Genomic DNA, 22,869 nt, shown 5'->3' with positions numbered 1-22,869 from the left:
GAAAAAAAAAAGGGGGCATTGCCTTGGCTATATTGTGATTCTAACAAACTTGCAAGCCCAGCAAGAGATTCTGATAATTAGGTTGGACTCCGAATATACATTTTAAAATTTTCTTCTTCTTTTTTTCATTTTTTTTTTTCAAGAATCTTGCAACCCAGAAATTAAAAATCACAACGCGTCTGCATTAAAATTTTCTTGCCGTGAGTTACGATTGATTAAATATTTTAGTTTAGAGCCTCAATTGTATTTAATCATTTTATAGAAATTGTTGTTAAGATTTTATCTTTAAAGGAGAAAGTAAATCTTGCCTTATAAATTAATTGAATCATAATAAGCATAAAATCCGATCCAAAACTTTCATTATAAATTGATGTATTCTTGGATCCCCGTCGAATTAAATTTTGACTACATTTTCATTTGCGTTTTTAATAAACTTAAAGTGCTTACAATATATGATTTTTGATTGAATATTTGAGCTTTTAAGTTACTTTTTTCTCAAAGCCTAAAAGAAAGCAGCAGGTTCGGACTCTATCATCCAAATTCAAACGCCTTTAATCCAGAACCAATAACACCCGCTTTGTTTAATCAGTTTTGCAGAAATGCCCTTAATATTTCCAGTAGAAAAGGTGAAGAAAATTATGCCACTCTAGTTGAACTCCAAATTTGGATATGCACATTCAACCTTACATGACCATACTACTACATCTACTCCATGACAACAACTTGGTTGTACAGCAAGAAGATCAGTGTACCAGATTTGCTTAATTAGGTAACTTTCTATTCGCTTGTAACAGGAAGGAACAATATTTTGCTTCCAAAATAAAAGAATAATAGAAAAAGAAAAAATTACATGAAAAACATAACAATGCGGTTGCAAGTAGACAAAATGGTTACAGGTAGAAAAACATCCTACCAAAAGAATCAACAGAAAACAATCACTTGTTTAATTTTAATCTGGTCCTCCACATTTCTCCAATGACCTTCCTTGGTGCTGGGTCATCTGGTCCTTTGTCTCGTTGCCCGGACGTGAAATACAACCATCCATCCCAGAATCCAACCAGTGTGGTTTTTACTCGATATGGTAGTTTCCCAATCACTGACCACTTCTGCAAATATAGAGAGAGATAACTGAAATTAGTTTTTCTATTATTCATACCAGCAGCAACAGACTCATATTTCTGTGTGCAAGAAGGCACTTGTATATGTTTGAGTCTGAACATTTACATATATAATGCAAGCATATGATTTGGCATCCAAAGTATACCAAGGAAAGAACTCAATACCAGTTTATCCAAATCAAACTGGAACACTTCTCCATTCAGCACCATCTTTTTCGTTACAGGGTGCTTGTCTGTGGTGCCTCCAACAATAACCATAGAATTGTTAACAACCACCCAAGCAAATTCGATATGGGAATCAGGTTTTGGCATAGAAGGTAACACTTTCCACTTCATCTCATCATCCAACATGTAAACATCACTATACACAACCTGAACCAAACAAGAAGTAATAGCAAATGAGACCTGGAATATACCATATTCCTTATTCAATTTATCTGGTACCTATGTAGATTATTATCATCATTATTATTTTGGTGGAGGACTCAAAAAAAGGTTCGGATTAGTTGTTGACTACTTCTTCTTGATAGGTTGCATAAAAGACGGGGAGTATATATTATTTCCTCATAAGAATAGATAAAGTAGAAAAGATCAAACAATATCTAATATCCATATGATTGTCCACGTAAAAGACCAATATACTTGTTTATTAATCCATTATTCCAATCAAAATTACCGTTATGCATTCCAAAAAATAAATGAAAAGTTATTAAGAATAATGAAGCTTGCCAACACCTACTCACTGGGAAAACTTCTTAGCTGTGTAAAAACAATAGTAATGAAAGGAAAATGATGTATCTGTTTCCCTAAGGTTAAATACATCAGAGTAGTAACTGGTTATAAGATTAAAACATAAATATATCGTAGTAAGTAACTGGTTATAAGATTAAAACATAACAATATAAAAATTGGCTTACCTCATTCCTCCGAGAGCACTTAAAAATAGGAGATCCAGGCTTTGCCATGAAGTCACCTTCTTGACCACCAATAACATAAAGACGACCATCGACCACAATACAAGCCCTACCAGAAAACAGACATGAACAGGATTTATCTGGTGAACTGAATTAGAAATGTTAATTTTGTCCTGTCAAGTAAAAAACATCAGAATGACCTTTGCAGTCTATGTCCATGCATCAGCCATAAAGGAGTAACATGATTAAGAAAAGGAAGACATAAGCACAGTATGGATTAGAACTAAGTGGGGCTTGAAGTGCCAATTACATCTCTAATATAAAACTCCACAAACATAAATTTTTTCTTTCTCCTCTATGTCTAAATGCTAGTTTCTTCATATGCATCTTAAGTTACAAATCAAAGGACATAAATGTAAATGTAACTAAATTCAAGCAAAAAAACACCAAGTGCAAGTTTTTGAAACCACTTTGTAAAAATTTCTCCGATTCCTTTTAGTCAGCGTCCTCTAAAGTTGTTGAAGAATTATTTGGAATGCTAATTTTATTTATTTTTATTTTTATTGACTTCTTGAGGATGCTTATCCTCTAAATTTAAATTATTGAGATGATGTATTATTCATAAGGTTTGGTTTCTGATCAGGAGGGAAGTATCCAACCAAAAAAAAAAAAAAAAAAAAAAAAAATGCAAATCAAAACTCACAAGAAAATTCATGAGAGATCTAGAATCAGTATCATAATTAGCTATTTTTAAAATATCTTTAATCACTAAGATACATTTTCTAACCAAGAGAACTGTTAAATGCAGTTCAACTTATTATCACAAGCTCACAAACCTATGAGGTCCTCCACGGGGAATAGGTATTTCAGTTCTCCACTCCTTCTCTAATGTTTTTCCATCCTTTACAGCAAGACTCCAATGCTCCAATGCAGGCGTATGCCGATTCTCCTTGCTACCTCCCATCACATGGAGCCTACCTCTCCATAATTGAGTCGCTGGTGCATACCTGAAAAGTATAACATACAAACCTTTCAGTCAAAGTGTGAACTGCAGAAGAAAATCATCGCTAAGAAATCTTAGACCGCAGATACTTGCAGCCATTAACGGGTTTCTAAAAGTGACTAATTACCAATCAGACTTAGACCGCAGATACTTGCAGCCATTAACGGGTTTCTAAAAGTGACTAATTACCAATCAGACCCAGCAATAGAAGAAATGCACATACAATCAGTTAATGAAGCAAACTTTATATGGATTCTATCTTGTCAGTGGGGCACATACCTAGGAACAGGTAAAGGGGGCATGTCATGCCATTGCTTTGTCTCTGTATCAAGCACAAATGTATGAGCTGTAGGTCCTCTGCACTGTGGCCCATATTGTCCTGTTACAACATAAATGTACCTCCCATCTGTTACCATTCCTAAATGTGAATGTGCCATTTCTTTTGGCATATCAAATCTTCCTCCCCATGTGTTATCAGTAAAATTGTAGATATCAACATGAGAATGTACCTAATGAATATCAACACAATGACAAACAGGAAAAATTACTGCCAATACATAAGTATAAAGTAACAGAAGAAGAAAATATCTTTCTTCTTTCAGTAGAAAATCCAATATATTGAAATTTGCCTATCATATCCTCGCAGTTTCTAATCAAGTACATTCTAATACCCAGCTTAAAAGACTTGAAAAAACTAAAGCAGCCCACTAAATTGTTAGAAGCACAAGCTCTAGTCACAAGAACAATATAGTATACTAAAGCAGTTAACAGAGCTAGCTAGCTTTCAAAACAACAATAATGCATCATATGGTCTAGCAGCAGTACAACTAACTTACATAGTCAATAGTGCCATATCCAGCAAACACATACAGAAGATTCTTAATCTGTATTGCTGCCCCATCCAGACGAGGCACAGGGGCAGAAACCATCTTCTCCCATTTTAATTCTGGTGCGGGCAAATCAGCAAAAGTTGCTGATAAAACTCTGCCTTCAACGGTAGCATTTTGATGATGGACAGCTTTCTCCTATAGGCAAGATGGATTGGTGATTAGTTTTGAGAGACGAAAATAAGGATTGATTACAATTTTCTTACCAAAATTTAAACCAGAAAAGTAACTTCAAAACCATTATCAGCCATAATGGGGCAACCAGAAAAGTAACTACAAAACCATTATCAGCCATAATGGGGCAATCAGAAAAGTAACTTCAAAACCATTATCAGCCATAATGGGGCAATCACTGGTTTTCTGAAACTCAAAAACTATTTCGACCAACTCAATCAAAAGGAACCTCCAATATAGGACCTTTCATTTTTCTCAAAAGTCTAGAATCAATTCGAATCAGAAATCAAAATTCTCTATGTGCAAATAATAATCCCCCAAGACAAATAAAAAGTGTAACTGTGATTCATTTGTAAACATTCATAAAGAAGAAAACGACTTCAATTATGAATCATACAAACCAAATATTCAATTTAAATAGAAAAATAGTTATATTACGCTCAGGTAACTGGGGAGTCAGGGGTCACTTAAAACCCAATTATGACCAAACAAGACTGGATATTGTAGATTTCCATTTGCTCTTTATTGCCTACATTTTCTAGTCAGACCTAAAAAGTGTAAAAAGTGTACAAATAAGAATACAGAAAACAAAGACGCACCAGATTTTGATCCAATTACTCAAATCTCTAAAGAGTAGAAAAACGTAATAGAACACATTAAGCTAAAGTAGAACGGGAAGACCAAAGGTCCCTACATGACCAGATACATACAATGACTCAAAATCTTTATATTTCACAACTCCTAAAGTTTCTGAGCACCAAAAACATAACCCAGATAAAATTCAACCATAACCAAAGCTTCAACCAAAACTACCAAAGATTTCTTTTTTCAACACTTTCTAGTAAACCAAACAAAACCCATTCGAAAATCCACAGCAAAAAAACCAAAAATCAGCAACAATGAGAGTGAAGAAGAAACGAACCTTACCTTGGTGGGTAGAGTATTATGGTCGGTGTTTATAAAAGGAGGGGCTTTGGAATTATCTATAGGATCGGGAACCCAGTTGGAAGAGATGGAGAATCGAGAAGAAGAAGAAGAAGAAGACGAAGAAGAAGCCCAGAAAAGATCGACAATGAGAGCAATCCCAAGAAGACTCACGCAGATAAGCAAAAATCTCGCCGATGTGTGCTTTCCAGATGGCCTAACCATCTCACACCAATATAAATATATATATATATATATATATATATATATATATACACCAATTCTTTTTGGTCACTAAAAATTCAAAGGAAGGAGATGAAAATTCGGTTCCTTTTTAATAATTTTGGGAGCAAAACAAAATTATGCGTTTACAATTGCAGACACTCAAATGTGAAAGATCTAACTTCTTCCCACATATTGAAAGATAGAGAAGAGACAAACAGCTCAGACACCGACGTTCTCTATCCATGGAGTCATTAACTAATGGATTTTTTGCACCGTAGTCCCTGAATTTCCACGATTTTTCAATTTGACCCCTCAACTATTTTTTTTTTAATAAAGTGACAAAGCAATTTGAACAATACCATGAGTACCATCTACGTTTTTTCTTTTTCTTTTCTTTTCTTTTTTTTTTTTTTCCCTTTTTTCATGAGAGGAGTGACATTTAAATAATAATAATAAATAAATAAAAAGGCTGATAAAAAAATTTTCGACGGAAGAGAAAAATATTTGTTTATTATTATTATTGTTATTAGTGCGGCTTGCAATCAGAATGAGAAGGGTGGAAAGATTGTTGACCAAATTTCCAACGTTGGATTAATTCCAGTGGTCAACATTCATGTGATGGAAACATAAACACCGTCTTTGACTTGTTTATTGGCTGCCCATATTGCTAGAATAATACTGTACTTTTTTCTTTTTGTTTTTTTTCGCATGTTGGCCTGGTTATTTTGTTAAGAAATAAAAATATCACATTGTTTTAACAATGACATCTTTGCATGACACTATAAATTTCATCTGGCAGCCTCAAAATCAGGCAAATTAAGAAACAATAGCTTATTTTCACCGGTAGCTTTCCAATTGATTTTCTAACCAAAAGGTAAAAACTCCCCCAAAAAAAAAAAATAATAATACTAAATAAAATTATTCTTTGCATTTTGGACTAAATAAAATTAAGCAAATAAAAATTCCTATAAGTTATATCAAAGTTACATGTCAAATTCCATAAGTTAAACAAAAAAAGGACTTAATTCTTACTTATTTTGAAAGGAAACAGACCCTCTTTTTTTTTTTTTTTTTTTTTTTACAAGTCAACAACCATCTTGCCTGATTGTAAGCAAAACCATTATGGCATTATAAACCATTTTCTCTTTTATTTCTGCAAATTATATACTCGTCCTTTGTTTATTAGCTTCCAAAGAGCAGCCTTTGCTTCTTCTAATGTCTCAACCGAATGTCCATCTTCAAATGAAATTCTCTGTACGTTGAACTGCGAATTTTTCACCAAAAATTCAAATACTTGTTGGCGTTGAACTTAAAAATAAGTTCATATCGCAATGTCATTACTCTAAACATATACCTGTGCGCCTTGACGGACCCGTATGTCTGTTCCTTTGCTGTCGATGGATATAAGTGCAGCATCATCCACCTCACTTTCAGTGGACAACAGCTCTTTTAGGGGCTTTGAAAAGAGTGCATTAAGTTCCTAAGAGATAGGAAAACGAAGCTAATTAATCTCAAACTATGCCTTATCAGTCAATAAATAATGTGTTAAAGTTACAAGCTGAAAAAGAAATCATCTTACAAAGCCATTGAAGCTGATAAGCTACAAAAACTGTGTAATACAATTAGGGAAAAGAACAGTATGGTATGCATGCATGCATGCATTCAAACAAATACATGCAGATCTTGTCGTAACCGATGGTCTTTGGGAAAGAATTCAAAAAATTCACCTTCAAGTTGTGTTCCCCTCCATCAACTGCAATCTTATCAGGCTGAAGGGCCTCGTATTCCTTGACATCTACCCAAGCCACAGTGCCAAAACCACCGATGAAATATATGTCACTGGCACAAATAAGTAAACAAGATAATAGAAATGTCAAGAAATCCATTTGAAGTTGTAATGTTGGAAAACATGGTTAAGATTTGGCAATAGAAGAAAAACCAAAATTACAGAAATAACAATGAATAAACAAAAAGGCAGAGAAAGAGGAGCAGATAAACAGAATAGCATGAGAGTATTGTAAAATAAAATGACGCTTTGCATTGATATCCTAATTGTAACCAAGACCTTAAACAAAGAATGCACTGAGATCTTATTAATTTTAAACTCTGCTTCAACTTTCATTAGTCTGCTCAGGGTATTTGCTAATTACATTCTTATCCACATACATGTGAATAGATCTAATTTCTTTTCTCAAAGGCACCCCTCTTTCAATGCTAATCTCCTTTTACAAAAGAAAAAATGTCACGTAAGAGAACAAGAGACTTGTGAGATTCATCAATACTATTCAGTCTGTAGTACTTGTTCTGTTTATTTTTATTCCAAAATCTATGCCTTTAGATTGAAGCCTAGGAAAGAAAGTAATTAACTATTTGTATTGAAGCCCTAAGGTGGCCAAATCAAGACTCAGATTGACCTCCTCTCTAGTTCCTTTAGCAGCAAAATTCAGTCTTAAAAAACCATTGAGGCAATAAGAGAACTACTGTTTTTGCCCAACTAAAGGCCATGACTCCAGTAGTTTCATGGGCATCATCTGATTCATCTATATGAAGAAATTTCATCTCCTCTGATTGTAGCTTTACCTTCCTAGATAAGTTGCTTCCCACTAACAGAAACGACAAGGCACAAATAGCAGCACAGATGGTCTTGAAGAATCAAGACCTTTACCACCAGACCAGTAGCATAAAGTAGATCCTCCAGGGAACCCCAAAAACAAGCTTTTTTAAGCAGCTTTCTAACCATCTTTTGCAAGGAATATATATAAGTCCATAAAATATACACCCTGTTTTGACATTTGCGCTTTCAAATATAGAAATAGTCTAAGAAAATCTGCAGTCAAATCGACAGTTAGCACAACATGCAAGGGAAAGAACACAAACACAACTTAGTGTAGTTACCAAAACAAGTATAAATTGCATCCGAGATCTATAAATCAGGCCAAGATAAATTAATTACGAAGACAAACCTTATATTCTGCATCCTGAAATAGTAGAAGTTCCCCCATTGTTGTGAAGGCCCCTGTTGGTGCTTTGCTATATATTGTTTATGAGCCCATTCCTACAACCACAAACAGATACGATATGTATACTTCTATAACAGATGTGACTTTGTTAATTCATGCATGTTTCTTATCTTATTATTGTCTACTAAATCCATGACATTTCAATGAAGATAAGATATATAGGGAAAAGAGATCTATATGACATTCACACTAGATTGCGTAACAAGAAAGAAAAGAGGGAATGATATAGAGAATAGGAGGCATGCAGATCACAAGATAAAAGATGAAGAATACTTGTCCCTTGAGCTGTTCAGTTGGAGGGAAGGAAAACAAGAAGTAATCAGAAAACTAATATGATTTTATGATTATATCCTGGTAGTTTATTGGAAAAGGAATATATAATCGTTTATTCTTTTCTTCCTACAATCTCCCAAATTCTGGAGGAATAGTTTCTTGTAAGAAGTCTACATAGAGAACTTGTTTGGCCAAATAAGAAAAAACAAGAAAGTCAGGTGCCTCTGCGTTACCCAAAGCAGTTTTACCAGGGTATAATTTGGGTAGTTACCTGTTGATTCTCTTCAAGTGGGTAGACATCACCAAAAATTGTCACCCTCGCATTTGACAAGCCACTCCATCCAGGTATCTGAGAACTCCAAACTATCAATAAGATCCAAAATTGGAAAACACTAATATGATTACATTGACAAAGAGAAATGGTCAAATTACTAACCTGCACAACTAGTGTGCATCTTGGATCAGCTAATAGATTCCGAGTGTGGATGGCCAATGGAGAAAATGAAAATATAGGATCTAAAAGTTATGAACATCATAAAACAAAGAATTAATCAACACAAACACATGAAACATCCATGCTTAATAAATCATCAAACCAAACATCAAGATACAGACAGAGATAATAATTGGTCCAAAAAGGATTGTAGGCCATTCAATAAACAGACTTTAAAAAAGTCTCCAAATTTCAAAACAAACAAACTCTTCTAGGTTTTATGAAGGATAAAGTACATAGAGACTGCCCCATCATTTCCTGTGCGTTATTAGTTGAAACTAAAAGGTAAACATGTATTGCCCTAATACCTTTGAAGCCAAAGAATAAAAACAAGTCAACCTAAACAAAAAAAATAAAAAATAAATAAAAAATAAATCATAAAAAATAAATCATAAATAAATAAAAATAGATGACTTACGGCCCATTGAATCTGGTGCAAAATCTACTAATGAACCAAAAGGATATCCTTCTCGCCGATGGTGCATTCGGGACATTACAGTGCATAAATGAGCAAATCTGGCCTTAAATAATAAAGCAAGATACATTTAGTAGCTTACCGTTAGAAACATAGCAGGATATATGTAAAAAGCCACCAACTATGGAATAAACAAAATCTAATATCTAAAATATATATGTGAAAAGCCACTAACTATTGAATAAACAAAATCTAATATCTAAAATAAGGGATAATTAGGAAATAAAAGAAAATTAGTAAATGTTGTTGAGGACAAAAAACTGCTGCCTTTACCTGTTCCATAAGATTGCGAACAGCTAATGCTGGACGAGGTAAACCATGAGCTGAAGTTGCACTCTGCACACCACCAGAGATTGGTGTTCTAAAAAGTCCAGCTCTAGTACCACTTCCACATTGGGATGTAAGAGGCGCATCCGTGTTTAGTGCTTCATGTACATGCTTCTCACTACTTTCATAGCGATTTAAATTACCCTTCAGAAGACAAAGCAACCTATTAAAACTCCGGAGTAGCCGTTTGGTATATCCAAACATTGTCGATTTCATGAAAAGAAAATATTTTATTACATCAAATAGGTACACACTACAACTATAAGCAAACAGCGGATAGTTAAAAATCGTTCAAAACCATTAAAGTGTTTCATTAGGGAAATAACATCATTATAATTGTCACAACCAATTCTTCAATCTTTCCAAAATGCCTAAATTGCCTTCATTAAAATAAAAAACCATATAATGAAAATCAACTATCTCTTTACCGTTAGGAAAATAAATTCTTAACAGAATATAATATATTTGTCCATTAGCTATGGCACTGTTTAAGTAGCACATTTGAGGAATGCTCCTTTCACTTCAATAAACATTTTGCAAGATTGGCATTCTACATTAAACCAGTGCTTCTAAAATTGTTAACCAAAAGCTCAGACCCATTATAAAAGTACCCAAACAGTCACTATGAAATTGTATACTGACCTTTTGTCTGAATATTGATCCGTTTTCAATTTCTCATAGTTCTTCAAAATTTCCATAAGGATACACTATTCAATATCTTCTCTTTTTAAAAAAAACAAAAAGAAAAAAAAAGGCAAAGATTCGAATATCTGCGAAATACATTATTTCAAATTTTTTAACATAAAATCCCATTAATATCTGATTCAACTTTCAAAACAATATTGAATTAGATTAGAAAATAATAAAAAAAAAGGCCCTTTAAATTAATGTTTCTTTCCTGTTTCTGATTCTCCTAAGTACAAAACCGAATCAAAATTGAAAACAACTTTTACAAAATATCAATGCATAACCAAGAAAATATGCCAAGAAATGAAATTTACCTGAGACGAAGAGACAATCTCTTCAGAAAACGAACCAAACCCATTATCCAATGGCTTCCCATCTTCACCTTCACCACCACCACCAGACTCAGGAGCCTCCTTTGATAGAGCTAGACAGCGAAGCCCAGAAGAAACACCACTCTCGCTGATTTTCAGTGACCCAATTCGCTTATTCGATGTTCTCAAGCAAGAACATGAGGTATTGACAACTGGGTATGCGTCTGGTAAGTTGGGTATAAACACTGAGCTTGCAAGGGCTTCCATGGAAGACAGAGACAGTAAAGAAAACCTTTTTTTTCGCGAAGCCTTTTATAGTGATTCGTCAATGTTTACTGGCAAAATTGAGGTTTCTACGTGCGCTCTAAATCTTCGTATACCCGAAAATGTAAAACCCGGACTTCTCGACCCGAACCGGCCCGGCCAAGCCCAAGTTCAACTCCAAAATGGTGTTGATATGATTAAAGAATTTATATAGAAAAAAGAATATGTAAATCATGAATTTTGAGATATATTGCCATATATACAATTCATTCTATCTATAAATTGTTCTTTTATAATTTTAGGTAAAAGCATTTTAATATATTTTCTGTTTTGCAAAAACCTTATTTTTTATTTTAATATTATAAAAAAGTCCCTCACAGTTTATTAGCTGCGCGACAAAAACCATTTGGTTCTATCATTGATACAGAATTTGGCATGGCAAAATTTGAGGCAACCAAATTAACAACTAAACAAAAAATTATTACAGAAAAGTATGCAAGGGGTTTTTTTATATGGTAAAGTTGCAAAGACTAATTTTCCATCAAATATTAACCTCTGATATTGATTAACCAAAAATCCCCACTTGGTTTTCTTGGATCTCCGTTTCTAGAAGAATAATATCAAATGCACACAATTTCATTAAGTTAATTTTTGTAAGCAGCAGAGCAAATTAGACAATTCAATATGTCTAATTTATTAATGCAATGTAATTAATTAAGCACTTTGGGTATCTTACTCAAAGGAAGAAAAGTAAAACAGAACAACAAAGTCCCACAAATGTCTATTCTAACTAAAAAGTGACAAGGGAAAAAAAATAATAATAATTGAAGGAAAAAACATTTCAACCTGCACATAAGAGGTACTTCCCAACTCTCTCTCTCTCTCTCTCTCTCTCTCTCCCTCTCTGTCATCATTGACAATTTTGTTTCTTTCTTTTGAAGTTTCATTATATGTTTTTCTTTAATATCAAGTTTTCTCAAAGTTATTATTTTGGTAGTTTAAACATCCCAACATCTTCTCTACTTTTCATTATTCCTTCAGCCTTACCTTTTCTTTTTCCCTCACATTTTTTTTCTTTTTTCTTTTTTCTTTTTTTTTTTTTTTTTTTTTTTTTTTGGTTATTTCAATCGCTTAGCTTTCCAAAGCTCTTGCCTAGCTACTTCTGATCTATATAGAAACTTCTTGGTCATTTTGGTCTAAAACAAATCTGGATTTCTGAAGTCAGTTTCATCTGGTTATGCATATATAAACAAGTTTATGGTCATCTTCTGGTGCTGGGATTTGAAGAATCACATTGGTTTTTGATGCAATGAGAAAGTTGCAGATTTTAGCATGGATATCAGGTAAATGTCTATGGATTTCGGCATTAGCAATTACTGTAGTGTTATTAGGAGCATTATCTAAGTCATCTACAAATAGGGTCATTTCCAATAAAATCAATGTTTTTGATGATATACAACTACCAATGAGAGTTCCATTAAAAGGGAATGGCTATCCTCCTATTCTTGCTTATTGGATCTGTGGCACCAATGGAGACATTAAGAAAATGCTGAGGCTTCTTAAGGCAATATACCATCCAAGAAACCAGTATCTTCTGCAACTCGATGCGGATTCATCAGATTATGAAAGGGAAGAGCTTGCAGTTTCTGTTGAATCCGATAGGGTTTTTCGATCGTTTGGAAATGTTAATGTTGTTGGAAAAAGTTATGCCATTAATCAAATGGGAGGCTCAGCTGTTGCTGCAACTCTTCATGCTGCTGCATTGCTTCTTAAGCTTAGTATTGGATGGGACTGGTTTATTACATTGAGTGCTTCTGATTATCCTCTCATGACTCAAGATGGTAATTGCAATATAGGATTAATTTTCATCTCAAACTTTTCCTTTTTTTTTTTTTAATTTTATTCATATATCGGTCAAAACCCATGACAGTTTTCAATGATGCTAGCTAGATTTCATAGAGTGGCTAAATATTTTCAATCGTGAAACTTGCAAAATATAGCTTATTTTTCATAGAACATTAACGTATATATGTAATTCACTCCTATATATAAACCATGTCACACATTTAAAACTCAAACTTTTCCTTCTTTTTTTTCCCCCCCATTTCATTTTCAATTTGTCATGAAGATGACTCATACAGTGGACTAAACATTAGTAGTTTTGAAACTCTGCAGAATAGCTCCAATTTCATAGAACATATAAAAAGTATAGAAATAGACATTAACTTTGAATCAAATAGCAGGCAAGGTAGGGTATCAATTCCCTGCAGAGTTTAGAGTATCCAACTCCAAGGTTTAAGCAAATCTTTAGTGGATTTATTTTAGCACCAAAATGCCTCATACTGTGGAGCTTTTAAACTTAATAGGACATCTTAGGTGTACCATTAACAGCAAGGTTAACTAAGACAGTGTATTGGAAATTTGTGCAGATCTTCTCCATGCTTTCACTTTCTTGCCAAGGAATCTCAATTTCATCTTATATAACAGAACTCGCTGGAAAGAGTGAGAAAAATTGTCATCTAAACCAAAACTACTTAGCTTTCCTTCATTGAGTGTTCAAGGAGTACAAACTCTATTTTTCTCATTTTTTACATTTTTTTTGGTACTGCAGGCGGCAAGAGATAAATCGAGTTGTCGTTGATCCAAGTTTATATCTCCAAAAGAGTGCTCCAATCATGTATGCTGTAGAAACCAGAGAAAACCCAGATGCTTTCAATGTATTTGGTGGTCAGTAGTTTTCCGAACAAATGCATATATATATATATATATATATATATATACACAAAGATTCTTTATTCAGGGATCTTGGATAAATCTTTGTTCAGCACAACATCAAGAAACAAATTGCCTACACTGTACATTTTTGCTGATGTTGTCCTGAACAAAAATTTATCCATGATTCCCTGATGAGAAAAAAAAATTATAATATTTAAATTATATGCATATACATACATACTTACATACATAACACCATGTTATGTCTCTTACCAAAAAATAACACCCTGTTATGTGTTTGAACAATTGAAATATTTACCAACAGGTTCACCCTGGGTGATTCTAACAAGAGATTTCATGGAGTACTGTGTAAAAGCATGGGATAATTTCCCAAGAAAGTTGCTAATGTACCACAGCAATATGATAAACCCTCTAGAATCATACTTCCACACAGTCCTATGCAATTCACCACCTGATCTTCAAAGTACCATAATCAACAACCATCTTAGGTACATTGTTTGGGGGTCTTCCACAGATGGGGAACCACAATTCCTGACCATGTCAAACTTTGAGCAAATGCTTGAAAGCAAAGCAGCTTTCGCTAGACCTTTTCGAGAAGATGATCCGGTGCTAGACGATATCGATGAAAGCGTTATAAACAGACCTCCTGGTGGATTTGTGCCTGGAGAATGGTGCTCTAGACATGGGAAGAATAATAAGAGCTTTGAGAATGGTACAGAGGCTGATAATGAAGAATTTTGTGGAAGTTGGAGCAATATTAACAGTGTCAAACCAGGTACTCAAGGTATAAAACTTAGAATTTTGTTGAGCAAACTTGCTGCTGATGTGGGAAAGAAGAGAAGTAATCAGTGTCAAAACCAAATGGTAAATTGATCAATTATAGGAATATTATTGCAAAAAAATATATTTATTTGCTTCCTCATATGGACAGTTTTTTTGGCAAAAGAGAGAAAAAACTATATATAGCATTTTTTTTTAATCCAATTAGGATTGTTGATCATTTTGCATATAGGTTATAAACTGAGCTTAATTTTGACTAAACATATTAGATTAACTAGTGTCACGATAGTGGATCCTGATGACCACAAATGTTATTGGATGAGTTGCACAAAGATCTTGTTCTGTTTGACTTCATATTATATATATTAAAAGGTAATCTAGAATTAAAAATTAATTGGGTCATCGAATCAGGGTCAACTTAAACATAAACTTGAAAATGAAATGTTTAATAGTTATATTAAACCGAATTATCTAAATTTAAATTTGCTGTTTTACAGTTAAGAAAATCAAAAGAAAACAACAATTTAGTGCATACTGATATAATTCAGATGAGAAAGATCCAAACAGGAGCATAAGGTGCTAAAGGGACCCATCTGTGCAGCTACAATTCATACAACAAATCCAAAAATTTGGTGAATATGCAACGAATCTAACTCATAGAGATCCATTCTACGACGCAATTACAAATAATATATTATTGTGAACGCTACAGTTGCCTTTACGCACAAGGAATTTTAATTTATAACTACAAAAAAAAAAAAAAAGAAAAAAAAAAGGGGGGGGAAGAAAAGGCAAACCAATTATTTGTAATTTTGTATGCCAATCAAATTACTATCAAAGACAACTGAAATGTTTTATAAAAAGTCCTTATGATATAAATTATAATACCAAATATAAATATTAATCACATAGTGAATCTTAATTCTCTCAAGTACAAAATTAAAAACACTTTACATAAAATTCATTCAGTCACAAATAGTCAATTACCATCGCTAATAAGGTTTAAACTTAATTTTATGAGGCTACAATATAATTTTTTTTTGTTAACAATTAATATATAAATAAATTATCTTTTATTAATTTGTTTATTTTTAGACTAATAAGCTTTTGCATTGAAATTGCTTTTTTCAGCTGTTGTCTGCTGTTGGGGAAACTAATAAATATCACAACCTATTTACCAAAAATTAATAAACAAATAAATAAATATCACAACCAACTCAAAAGTTGCAATCAAGAGTGATATCTGCAAACTTAATCAAATATAAAGGATTCGTTATATGCGGCTTGTCTCTTCAACAAACCAATTAATTATTTACAACATGTATTATATTAAATTTTTAATAATTATATTAGGTAGTATCATAATTAAAGATAAAAAGGAAAAACTTATGGTTAAAAATGAAGCTAGGTAGACCCTAGTCCCTAAAAATCTAAATACCATTCATTTATTATGTTGATTAATCATCAAAGCCCAGTTGGCCACTCAGGTGTCTTGAGACTGTATCCAGTCACTCATGACCGTGAACCTAATATATTGAAAATTCCAAATTTAAAAAAATCAAAAATCAAAAATCAAAAATCAAAATAAAAATCCTACCACTTTCTCTTTCTTTCTTTCTTTCTTTCTTTCTTTACTTTTCCTGGATTTTTTGCAGACGACTTTAAACTTGAACCACAACAAGAGAGCTTTGCATAATTTCCCCACCCACCAAACCCCTTCTGATTGCTTCTTTCTACTGTCACAGGATAGAATTGGCCATCTCTAGACCTCACATTCATCATTCTTTTTGTGGCCATTAATTCTTTAATTATTATATCCAAGCATTACATATATACCATGACCTTACTCTAAAATGAAATGTTATAATAAAACAAGTTATATTCTTGGTCAGGTACAATTATGTTGAATGCAACACATTTACTTTGTACTACGCTACTTTTGCAGGTGAAGTAATTAAAATCCGCAGACAGTGTTTTTTTTTTTTTTTTTTTTCAGTCCATAACTAGCTGATTTAAAAATTTCAGACAAAAAAGATAGTAAATTAATTTGTGTTTAAATAAATTTAGAAAAATGCAAGTTGTGAATTGAACTGAATTTTTGTTTTTTTTAGTGAATATGAATTGAACTGAATTAGCATAAGTTGAACCATAAGTTGTGATATTTGTAAGCAGATAAATTATTTATTTTATTTATATAATGTATGGTTGTAAGCTAGAGAAATCGAGCTTGTTATACATATATAATTTATATGTGTGCGTAAAGTCGGCATCGAAGACTAATATCCGAAACTTTGGATAGCGTGAAAGACTAGTCTCTATCTTCTATTTGGAAAATCAATTTAATCAAATATGCATTAATTCTTGAAAAAAAAAAAGAATAATAAATAGAGAAAAAAGATTTGATCAACGCATTTCAACAAATGTGAAATATAAAGGACCAACAAATGCTAACTATAAATGGACCCACTTTGCATATCTAATACTTAATAATGAAGCCAAAACTATACTACCTAATATTTAAATTTGTGGATTACGATTGACAAAAATGAGCACAACATATATTTTATTTTTAGATTAAATCTGGCCACTTGACATACACACGTAATTAGTATGCATGGATCATGATCTATTTCAATAAAATATATATTTGTTGAATAAAATTGATTGTAAATCTAAAATAATAATAATTTAAGTAAATAAATAAATAAAAAATAACCAACAACAACAACAAAAAGATAATGCCACCGTCAAGATTGTTGCATAAAATATGTATTTTGGGTCATTTCCTACTTTATTATACGACATTTTCTCTTCCAAGATAATGTCACTCTATACTATGATATAATACCAACCAACTCGAGATTCTTACAATAGTACACCGTAAATAAAACAAATTTGTTCTATCCATTTTATGAGCCAAAAACTTAAACAAGCAAGCATCAATTTGTTTTTCATCTATTTAATATCATATTATTGAAAAATTATATAATTTAATATAAGGAAGGAAAAAAAAATAGAGATGAGGTAAAATAAAAGTTCTTTTTTTTTTTTTTTAATAATTTTCCCAGCAAAATTACAATATTCTCAGTTAATCCTAAATGGATGTCCTTTGACATGTTACACAATATGTATGGATTTCACTCTACATTTTTTTTTTTCTTTTGTTTTTTCCCCCTTTTTTACACAGAGCACTCGGCCGAGCCTTCCTCCAAGTCACGCCGGCCTTTTCTGGCCCTCAGATCACGAGCTATCTTCATCCCAACGGTCAAGATCAGCTTAGCTGGTACTCCAGATACCTCTTCCAGACGTCTCAGACTCTGACACGTAGACATCGATCTGTTCCCATAGAATTTCAACCCCAGCCAAAACGACGCCGCGAGCATTACTTTTGAAGGCAACAAAACCCCTGTCCTTCCCAAACAGAATCGCAACGCCTTGGACGCCAACGACACGACCATGAAATTACAATTCAGCCCCATTCTTGTACACCAATTTGCGAAAATGCCCTCCCCTTTCGCATCCACGCTGGTTGTCTGAGTCCGCGGTTTGATGGTCCACTTCTCGCTCTTCACCACCTTATTATTCTGAACAGGGATATTCGCCGACGTAACCTCGCCAGAGAATCTCGACGGCGTATTCGAAACTTCGCCGGAAATATCCGTGACGGAGCTAGACGAAGCGATCCTCTCCTCCAACTTACTTCGGCGCCGACGACGATCGAAACCGCCGACCTTCTTCGCGGAACAGATAAACGATTCGGTGGTGGAGATACAGGCGGAAGATTCCGAACTCATCGAGGAATCAGAAACCTCACCGGCCGAGCAAGCACGGCAAACCGGAAGGAGATGCCGGAAAACGACGTCGCCGCCGGTGACAAGGTTCTCGGAAAGGTCTTTGCATTTGGAGCATATAGATTGTCGGATATGGCGAGCGACGAGGAAGTTAGCGCCGTGAACCCTAACATCGCAATCAAAGCAAAGAAAGGCCGAGTCTGAGGCACAGTAGAGAAAAGCTTCTCGAGAACAAAGCTCGCAAACCCTAGCTTTCATTTTTAATATTATTATTATTTTTCTCCAGAGAAAGAATGGGTGTTTGGGAAGAAAGAAAGAAAGAGAAAAGGAAGAGAAAGAGAGAAAGGAAGAGGAGAGCAAAGGAATCCGCGTAGCGAGGGTTTTGAAAGGGGAATGAAATCAACGAAAGAAGAGAAAAAGATTTGAAAGGAAAAGAAAAACGAAAGAAATGAAAAGGGAAATAAGGGGAGAGAAAGGCGGTGAGGGAGTGATAATTGGCTTTTTTGTGGTTTGATAAGTAAGACTTTGAAACGAGAGGTTGTGGAGAAAATTTAAAGAGAGAAAAAAATAAAAATTTAAGTGAGAGAAAGAAGAATGGTTATGAAAAACTGGTGGTCTATATATATATATAGAGCGGTCGTTTGCCTCTTACTCTTTTGTCCACATAAACCTCGTTTCCCTCGAAACTTGCTCAAATATTAATTCCTTATTTGTCATTTTTGCAATCTTGCCCCTTTTCTTCCTTGCTTTTTTTATTTTTATTTTTTTATTATTAATTTTTTTTTTTGCATGGTTGTTTTCGTTTGGACGCTGGAAATAATGCACGAAATTTATTTGCCTTCTAAAATAAATTTTGAAAAAAATAAAAGAGAGAACGAAATTGATTTGGAATAAACAAGTTTATATCATGCAAAAATAAAAAATATTGATGAAAAATAATAATAATAACATCACATATATTTAACGAATTTTGCAGATATGTCCATGTGCATTTCATTTTTATACAAATATGAAGACTTTTAACATATCTAGAAAACTTGTAAAATAGAAGGGAAAAAAAAATTATATAGTATTTCAGAAGAAATTTATAACTTATTTGGTTCTTAGTAAATTTTAAACGAAAATTATTCCTGCAAAGTTACTCAATAATCAAGTTTTCAATTGTGGTGTTTGGTAAATTTTGAAAATTTACTAAACACTCAATCAACTAGTAATCATAAAATATTGACTGTAAAATTCTTCAATTTGTGATTTAAAAAACTATATTTCTTTGTTTTTACAATTATAAACTAATTTATACTATTATTTATCACCCATTAGAAGAATAAAACAATAGTCTCTGTATATATTTTCCTCAAATTGTCCTTTAGAATATATTTTTAATTTTGGAACCAAAGTTGATGTTTGGGGTTTAAACATGAAATAAAAAGAGTTTTTGGGTGAGAAGAGAATTTAGCGAATTCCATGCAACAATATCTTCGGATTTATTATTTTTTTAATATTTTTGAAATAGAATATTTGGGATTAATTTAAAAGGTTGAAACTAGTAATAATAAATAATATATGTGTGGTTGGTCTTACAAAATATCTGGCTGCTTAAAAAATAACTAAAGGGTAGGGTCCCACATTTATCTGCAACCAATTCTCTGCCAGGAGTTATAGATCATCAATATTATTCCAACACGTGGCAGAAATTCCCACGTCATTTCATTCCAATCGCGTCATATAGAGTCCAGACAAACAGAACCAGTCCTCCTATACTTTTCACATTTCCTTAAATGCCCCTTTCAACTTCTTAAAAGTCTTCCTTCTTCGAATCTTCCATTTATTTGCACATCGTTTTAATATTCATTTTAGCCTTTAGAATCATAAGGGGGACAAAAAAAAAAAATGTTTTTGCATAAATGTCTCTCAAATAAATTATATTTAAAAGAAAAAAAAATACATAAGCTTTGTATTTTCAATAGTATTTTAATTTCCTGTATGAACCTTTTTCATATGGCTTCTAAAAGCTGATTAATTTAAAAATGTATATCAGCAAATGAATTTTTTTGAAGGAATGGTTGATTGCCATTGTTGTTCTTAAACATTAAGGGAGCTCACTACATTTTGTTATTTATTTTCTAAAAGGATAAACTTAAAATTGTTTCTTGTGTTGAATGGAAAGCCGTTTGCTTTTTAGCAAAATATAAGGAATATATTCATATTTATAAGAAATAAAAATAAAAAGAAAACTATAACATAAACAAACAATTATATGTATATATATATATATATATATATAAAGAACTTTTTGATTTTGTTTTTGCTCTAAAAAAAATAAGAGGGAAGTTTCATCTTGTTGGGGATATTTTGGTAAAAGTGAAAAGGATGGCACGACTTGTCTTGTTATGCTTTTCAAACGTTCAAAAGAATGTAGTGGCATCTGGCATGGCAGGAACCAGGAGACTTAGAGGGTGGGGGACCCACATCCTTGGCGTAAAAATGCTCATAACAAAGTGGGACCCAAAATTCAAAACAGCAGCAGATGACGTGTCTAAATCTAGCCCGATTGTTAATTCAATTGCAGCCACACAAATTTGAATCAACTGCTAGTACAACCACAAAAAAGAATGAGAAAATTTCATCAGCCAGGGCATGATAGCCACGTGTCCGGAATGAGAGGTCTTTAGGAGCTGACGGCATGAACAAAGTGCACACGGTACGACGCGGTGGTTGCACACAAAATTGGTGTGACTGTAATCATTTTGGGTGGGACCGTGGCACCGTGCTCTCGTGCATTGCAATAGGTCCTCCTCCTCTGCCTCTTAGAGCCGGTTACGTCTCCTGTTAATAGGTGTTTGCATAGTATGGTATTAGTATTATATTAAAATTTGATCAATTTAAACGGAAATAAATGAATTTAAATTTATTTATTAAATTATTATGTAATTTATTAATTTATTAAAAATATATTTAAATTTTAAATTTTAAATTTAATTTAATTTTTAATAATAAAATAATATTTTTTAAAAAAATTATAAATGGACTTATTTATTTTTAAAAAGTTAAATTAAAAAAATAAATCAATACATATTTAATAGTAAACTAAAAAATTTTAATATTATAAAACGTATAAAACTATAAAATATTCTTTTTTAATAAATTTATCATATATTATTAGTAAAATCTATTAATTTATTAAATAACATTGATATCATCAATTTATATTTATAAATTATTATAAGGATTTAATGTCGTGTTATCATGATGAAATTTTGGCAGCCTACTGCCTCTCCCTCTTGTATCTTTGTGGTTTTTTTTTTTTTTTTCATAATTTGAAAGAAAAATGTAAAAAATTTTCAGGAATAAAGAGAAAAGAAGATGGTGACTATTTTGGTAATTTAATACTAAAAGGGTGTGTTTATAGCTAGTTCGCTTCTGCATATAGAACCTTCCTTTTTCTTTTTTGAAATATTCAAAGATAGGCTCAAATGAACAATATTTCTTCAACCGGCCCAAAACTCGAATCCAATAGGACCCATTTCTTTGCATGATTGGTATTATTTCAATTACATTTCCGAACAGTTTAAAAATATTCGGCCATAATGTCTAAAAGGTTTTTTTTTTTTTTTTTTTTTGTTGGGGGGGGGGGGGGGGTATAGTATCAAACATGTCTAAATGAAAATTTTAATCATGTAAAGATAAATTTTGATTGTGTACAAAAAATAAATAAATAAATAAAAACTTCCTTTATAGCAAGAATAAGACATACAAACTGGTTTCTAAACATGAATTTACATTCTAATTTAAACAAAATGCAATTAGTTATCACTTGGATACTAATGTTAAAGCACCAACAGAATCCAATATGCCCTCTTGTAATTTAATTGGTTGGTATAAAAAATTGGTTCGTTTTTTCTTAAAAAATTTTAATTAAAAATAATCAATTAATATTTATCATCTTCCGTTGATGCCACTCCAAAAGTAATTGAATGTCCGGTGTTAAAATATGCCATGTCATAGCCAACCTAGCATCTCAATTAAATTTTTTTATTTTATTTTATATTTTTTTGGAAAAACGTAAAACCTTTTGCAGAAGCTAGAGTTTCTCCTTCATCTTCTTCCCTCTATGGCTTCTCTCTTCTCCATCTCTATCAGCCACTTGAAGCTCTTCGTCAACGACCCTTTAAAATTTGTAGCTCCTTTTTTAATTATTTATTTATTTATTTTCCTTTGTAATTCTGAATCACCAAAGCTAGAAATTTTTTGAAATAAACCCATTTTTGGTTCAATTTCGAATTTTTCACAATCTGAGTTTGGGTTGGGTGATCTTCCATGGTGGTTTAACAAAAATATAAAAATAAAATAAAAAAGATTTGGTCGTTTAAATGTTTTTTTCCATAGCAATTAATTAATGGATATTCTAATATTTTTCCCCTGCTACTCTAAAAATCTTGTCCGAGATTTAGATTAACTTGATTTTCA

At 32.6% G+C, this 22,869-nt stretch overlaps 4 protein-coding genes across 5 annotated transcripts; 1 reads left to right on the top strand and 3 right to left on the bottom strand.

The window, feature by feature from the left end:
* Nucleotides 1-756: 756 nt before the first annotated feature.
* LOC107429546 (kelch repeat-containing protein At3g27220) lies at nt 757-5,470 on the bottom strand. Its single transcript, XM_016040258.4, has 7 exons — nt 5,024-5,470; nt 3,872-4,060; nt 3,315-3,544; nt 2,869-3,039; nt 2,036-2,141; nt 1,284-1,490; nt 757-1,106 (listed from the first exon to the last, which is right to left on the bottom strand). The coding sequence occupies exons 1-7, from the start codon at nt 5,243-5,245 to the stop codon at nt 936-938; spliced, it is 1,296 nt and encodes a 431-aa protein (XP_015895744.3). The 5' UTR covers nt 5,246-5,470; the 3' UTR covers nt 757-935.
* A 678-nt stretch (nt 5,471-6,148) lies between these two features.
* LOC107429545 (uncharacterized) lies at nt 6,149-11,179 on the bottom strand. The gene is made up of 9 exons (XM_048462460.2): nt 10,835-11,179; nt 9,780-9,977; nt 9,450-9,552; nt 8,975-9,054; nt 8,810-8,887; nt 8,209-8,300; nt 6,973-7,084; nt 6,600-6,725; nt 6,149-6,509 (listed from the first exon to the last, which is right to left on the bottom strand). The coding sequence occupies exons 1-9, from the start codon at nt 11,096-11,098 to the stop codon at nt 6,393-6,395; spliced, it is 1,170 nt and encodes a 389-aa protein (XP_048318417.1). The 5' UTR covers nt 11,099-11,179; the 3' UTR covers nt 6,149-6,392.
* Nucleotides 11,180-12,189: 1,010 nt separating this feature from the next.
* On the top strand, nt 12,190-14,848 carry LOC107429537 (beta-glucuronosyltransferase GlcAT14A). Of its 2 annotated transcripts, XM_025078208.3 has the most exons (5): nt 12,190-12,438; nt 12,580-12,936; nt 13,525-13,597; nt 13,707-13,822; nt 14,136-14,848. In XM_025078208.3, the coding sequence occupies exons 1-5, from the start codon at nt 12,405-12,407 to the stop codon at nt 14,702-14,704; spliced, it is 1,149 nt and encodes a 382-aa protein (XP_024933976.3). In that variant the 5' UTR covers nt 12,190-12,404; the 3' UTR covers nt 14,705-14,848. The 2 variants fall into 2 exon arrangements, with proteins under 2 accessions (XP_024933976.3, XP_015895732.3); XM_016040246.4 differs by having other exon boundaries at nt 12,191-12,936; nt 14,136-14,847.
* Nucleotides 14,849-17,636: 2,788 nt separating this feature from the next.
* On the bottom strand, nt 17,637-19,006 carry LOC107429528 (B-box zinc finger protein 32). Its single transcript, XM_016040232.4, has one exon. It carries the CDS (start codon nt 18,658-18,660, stop codon nt 17,791-17,793), a length of 870 nt encoding a protein of 289 aa, XP_015895718.1. The 5' UTR covers nt 18,661-19,006; the 3' UTR covers nt 17,637-17,790.
* Between the last annotated feature and the right edge of the window lie 3,863 nt (nt 19,007-22,869).

Source organism: Ziziphus jujuba, chromosome 12 (genome assembly GCF_031755915.1).
Source record: "Ziziphus jujuba cultivar Dongzao chromosome 12, ASM3175591v1".
NCBI lineage: Eukaryota > Viridiplantae > Streptophyta > Magnoliopsida > Rosales > Rhamnaceae > Ziziphus > Ziziphus jujuba.
This window is presented reverse-complemented; position numbering and strand designations above follow the sequence as displayed.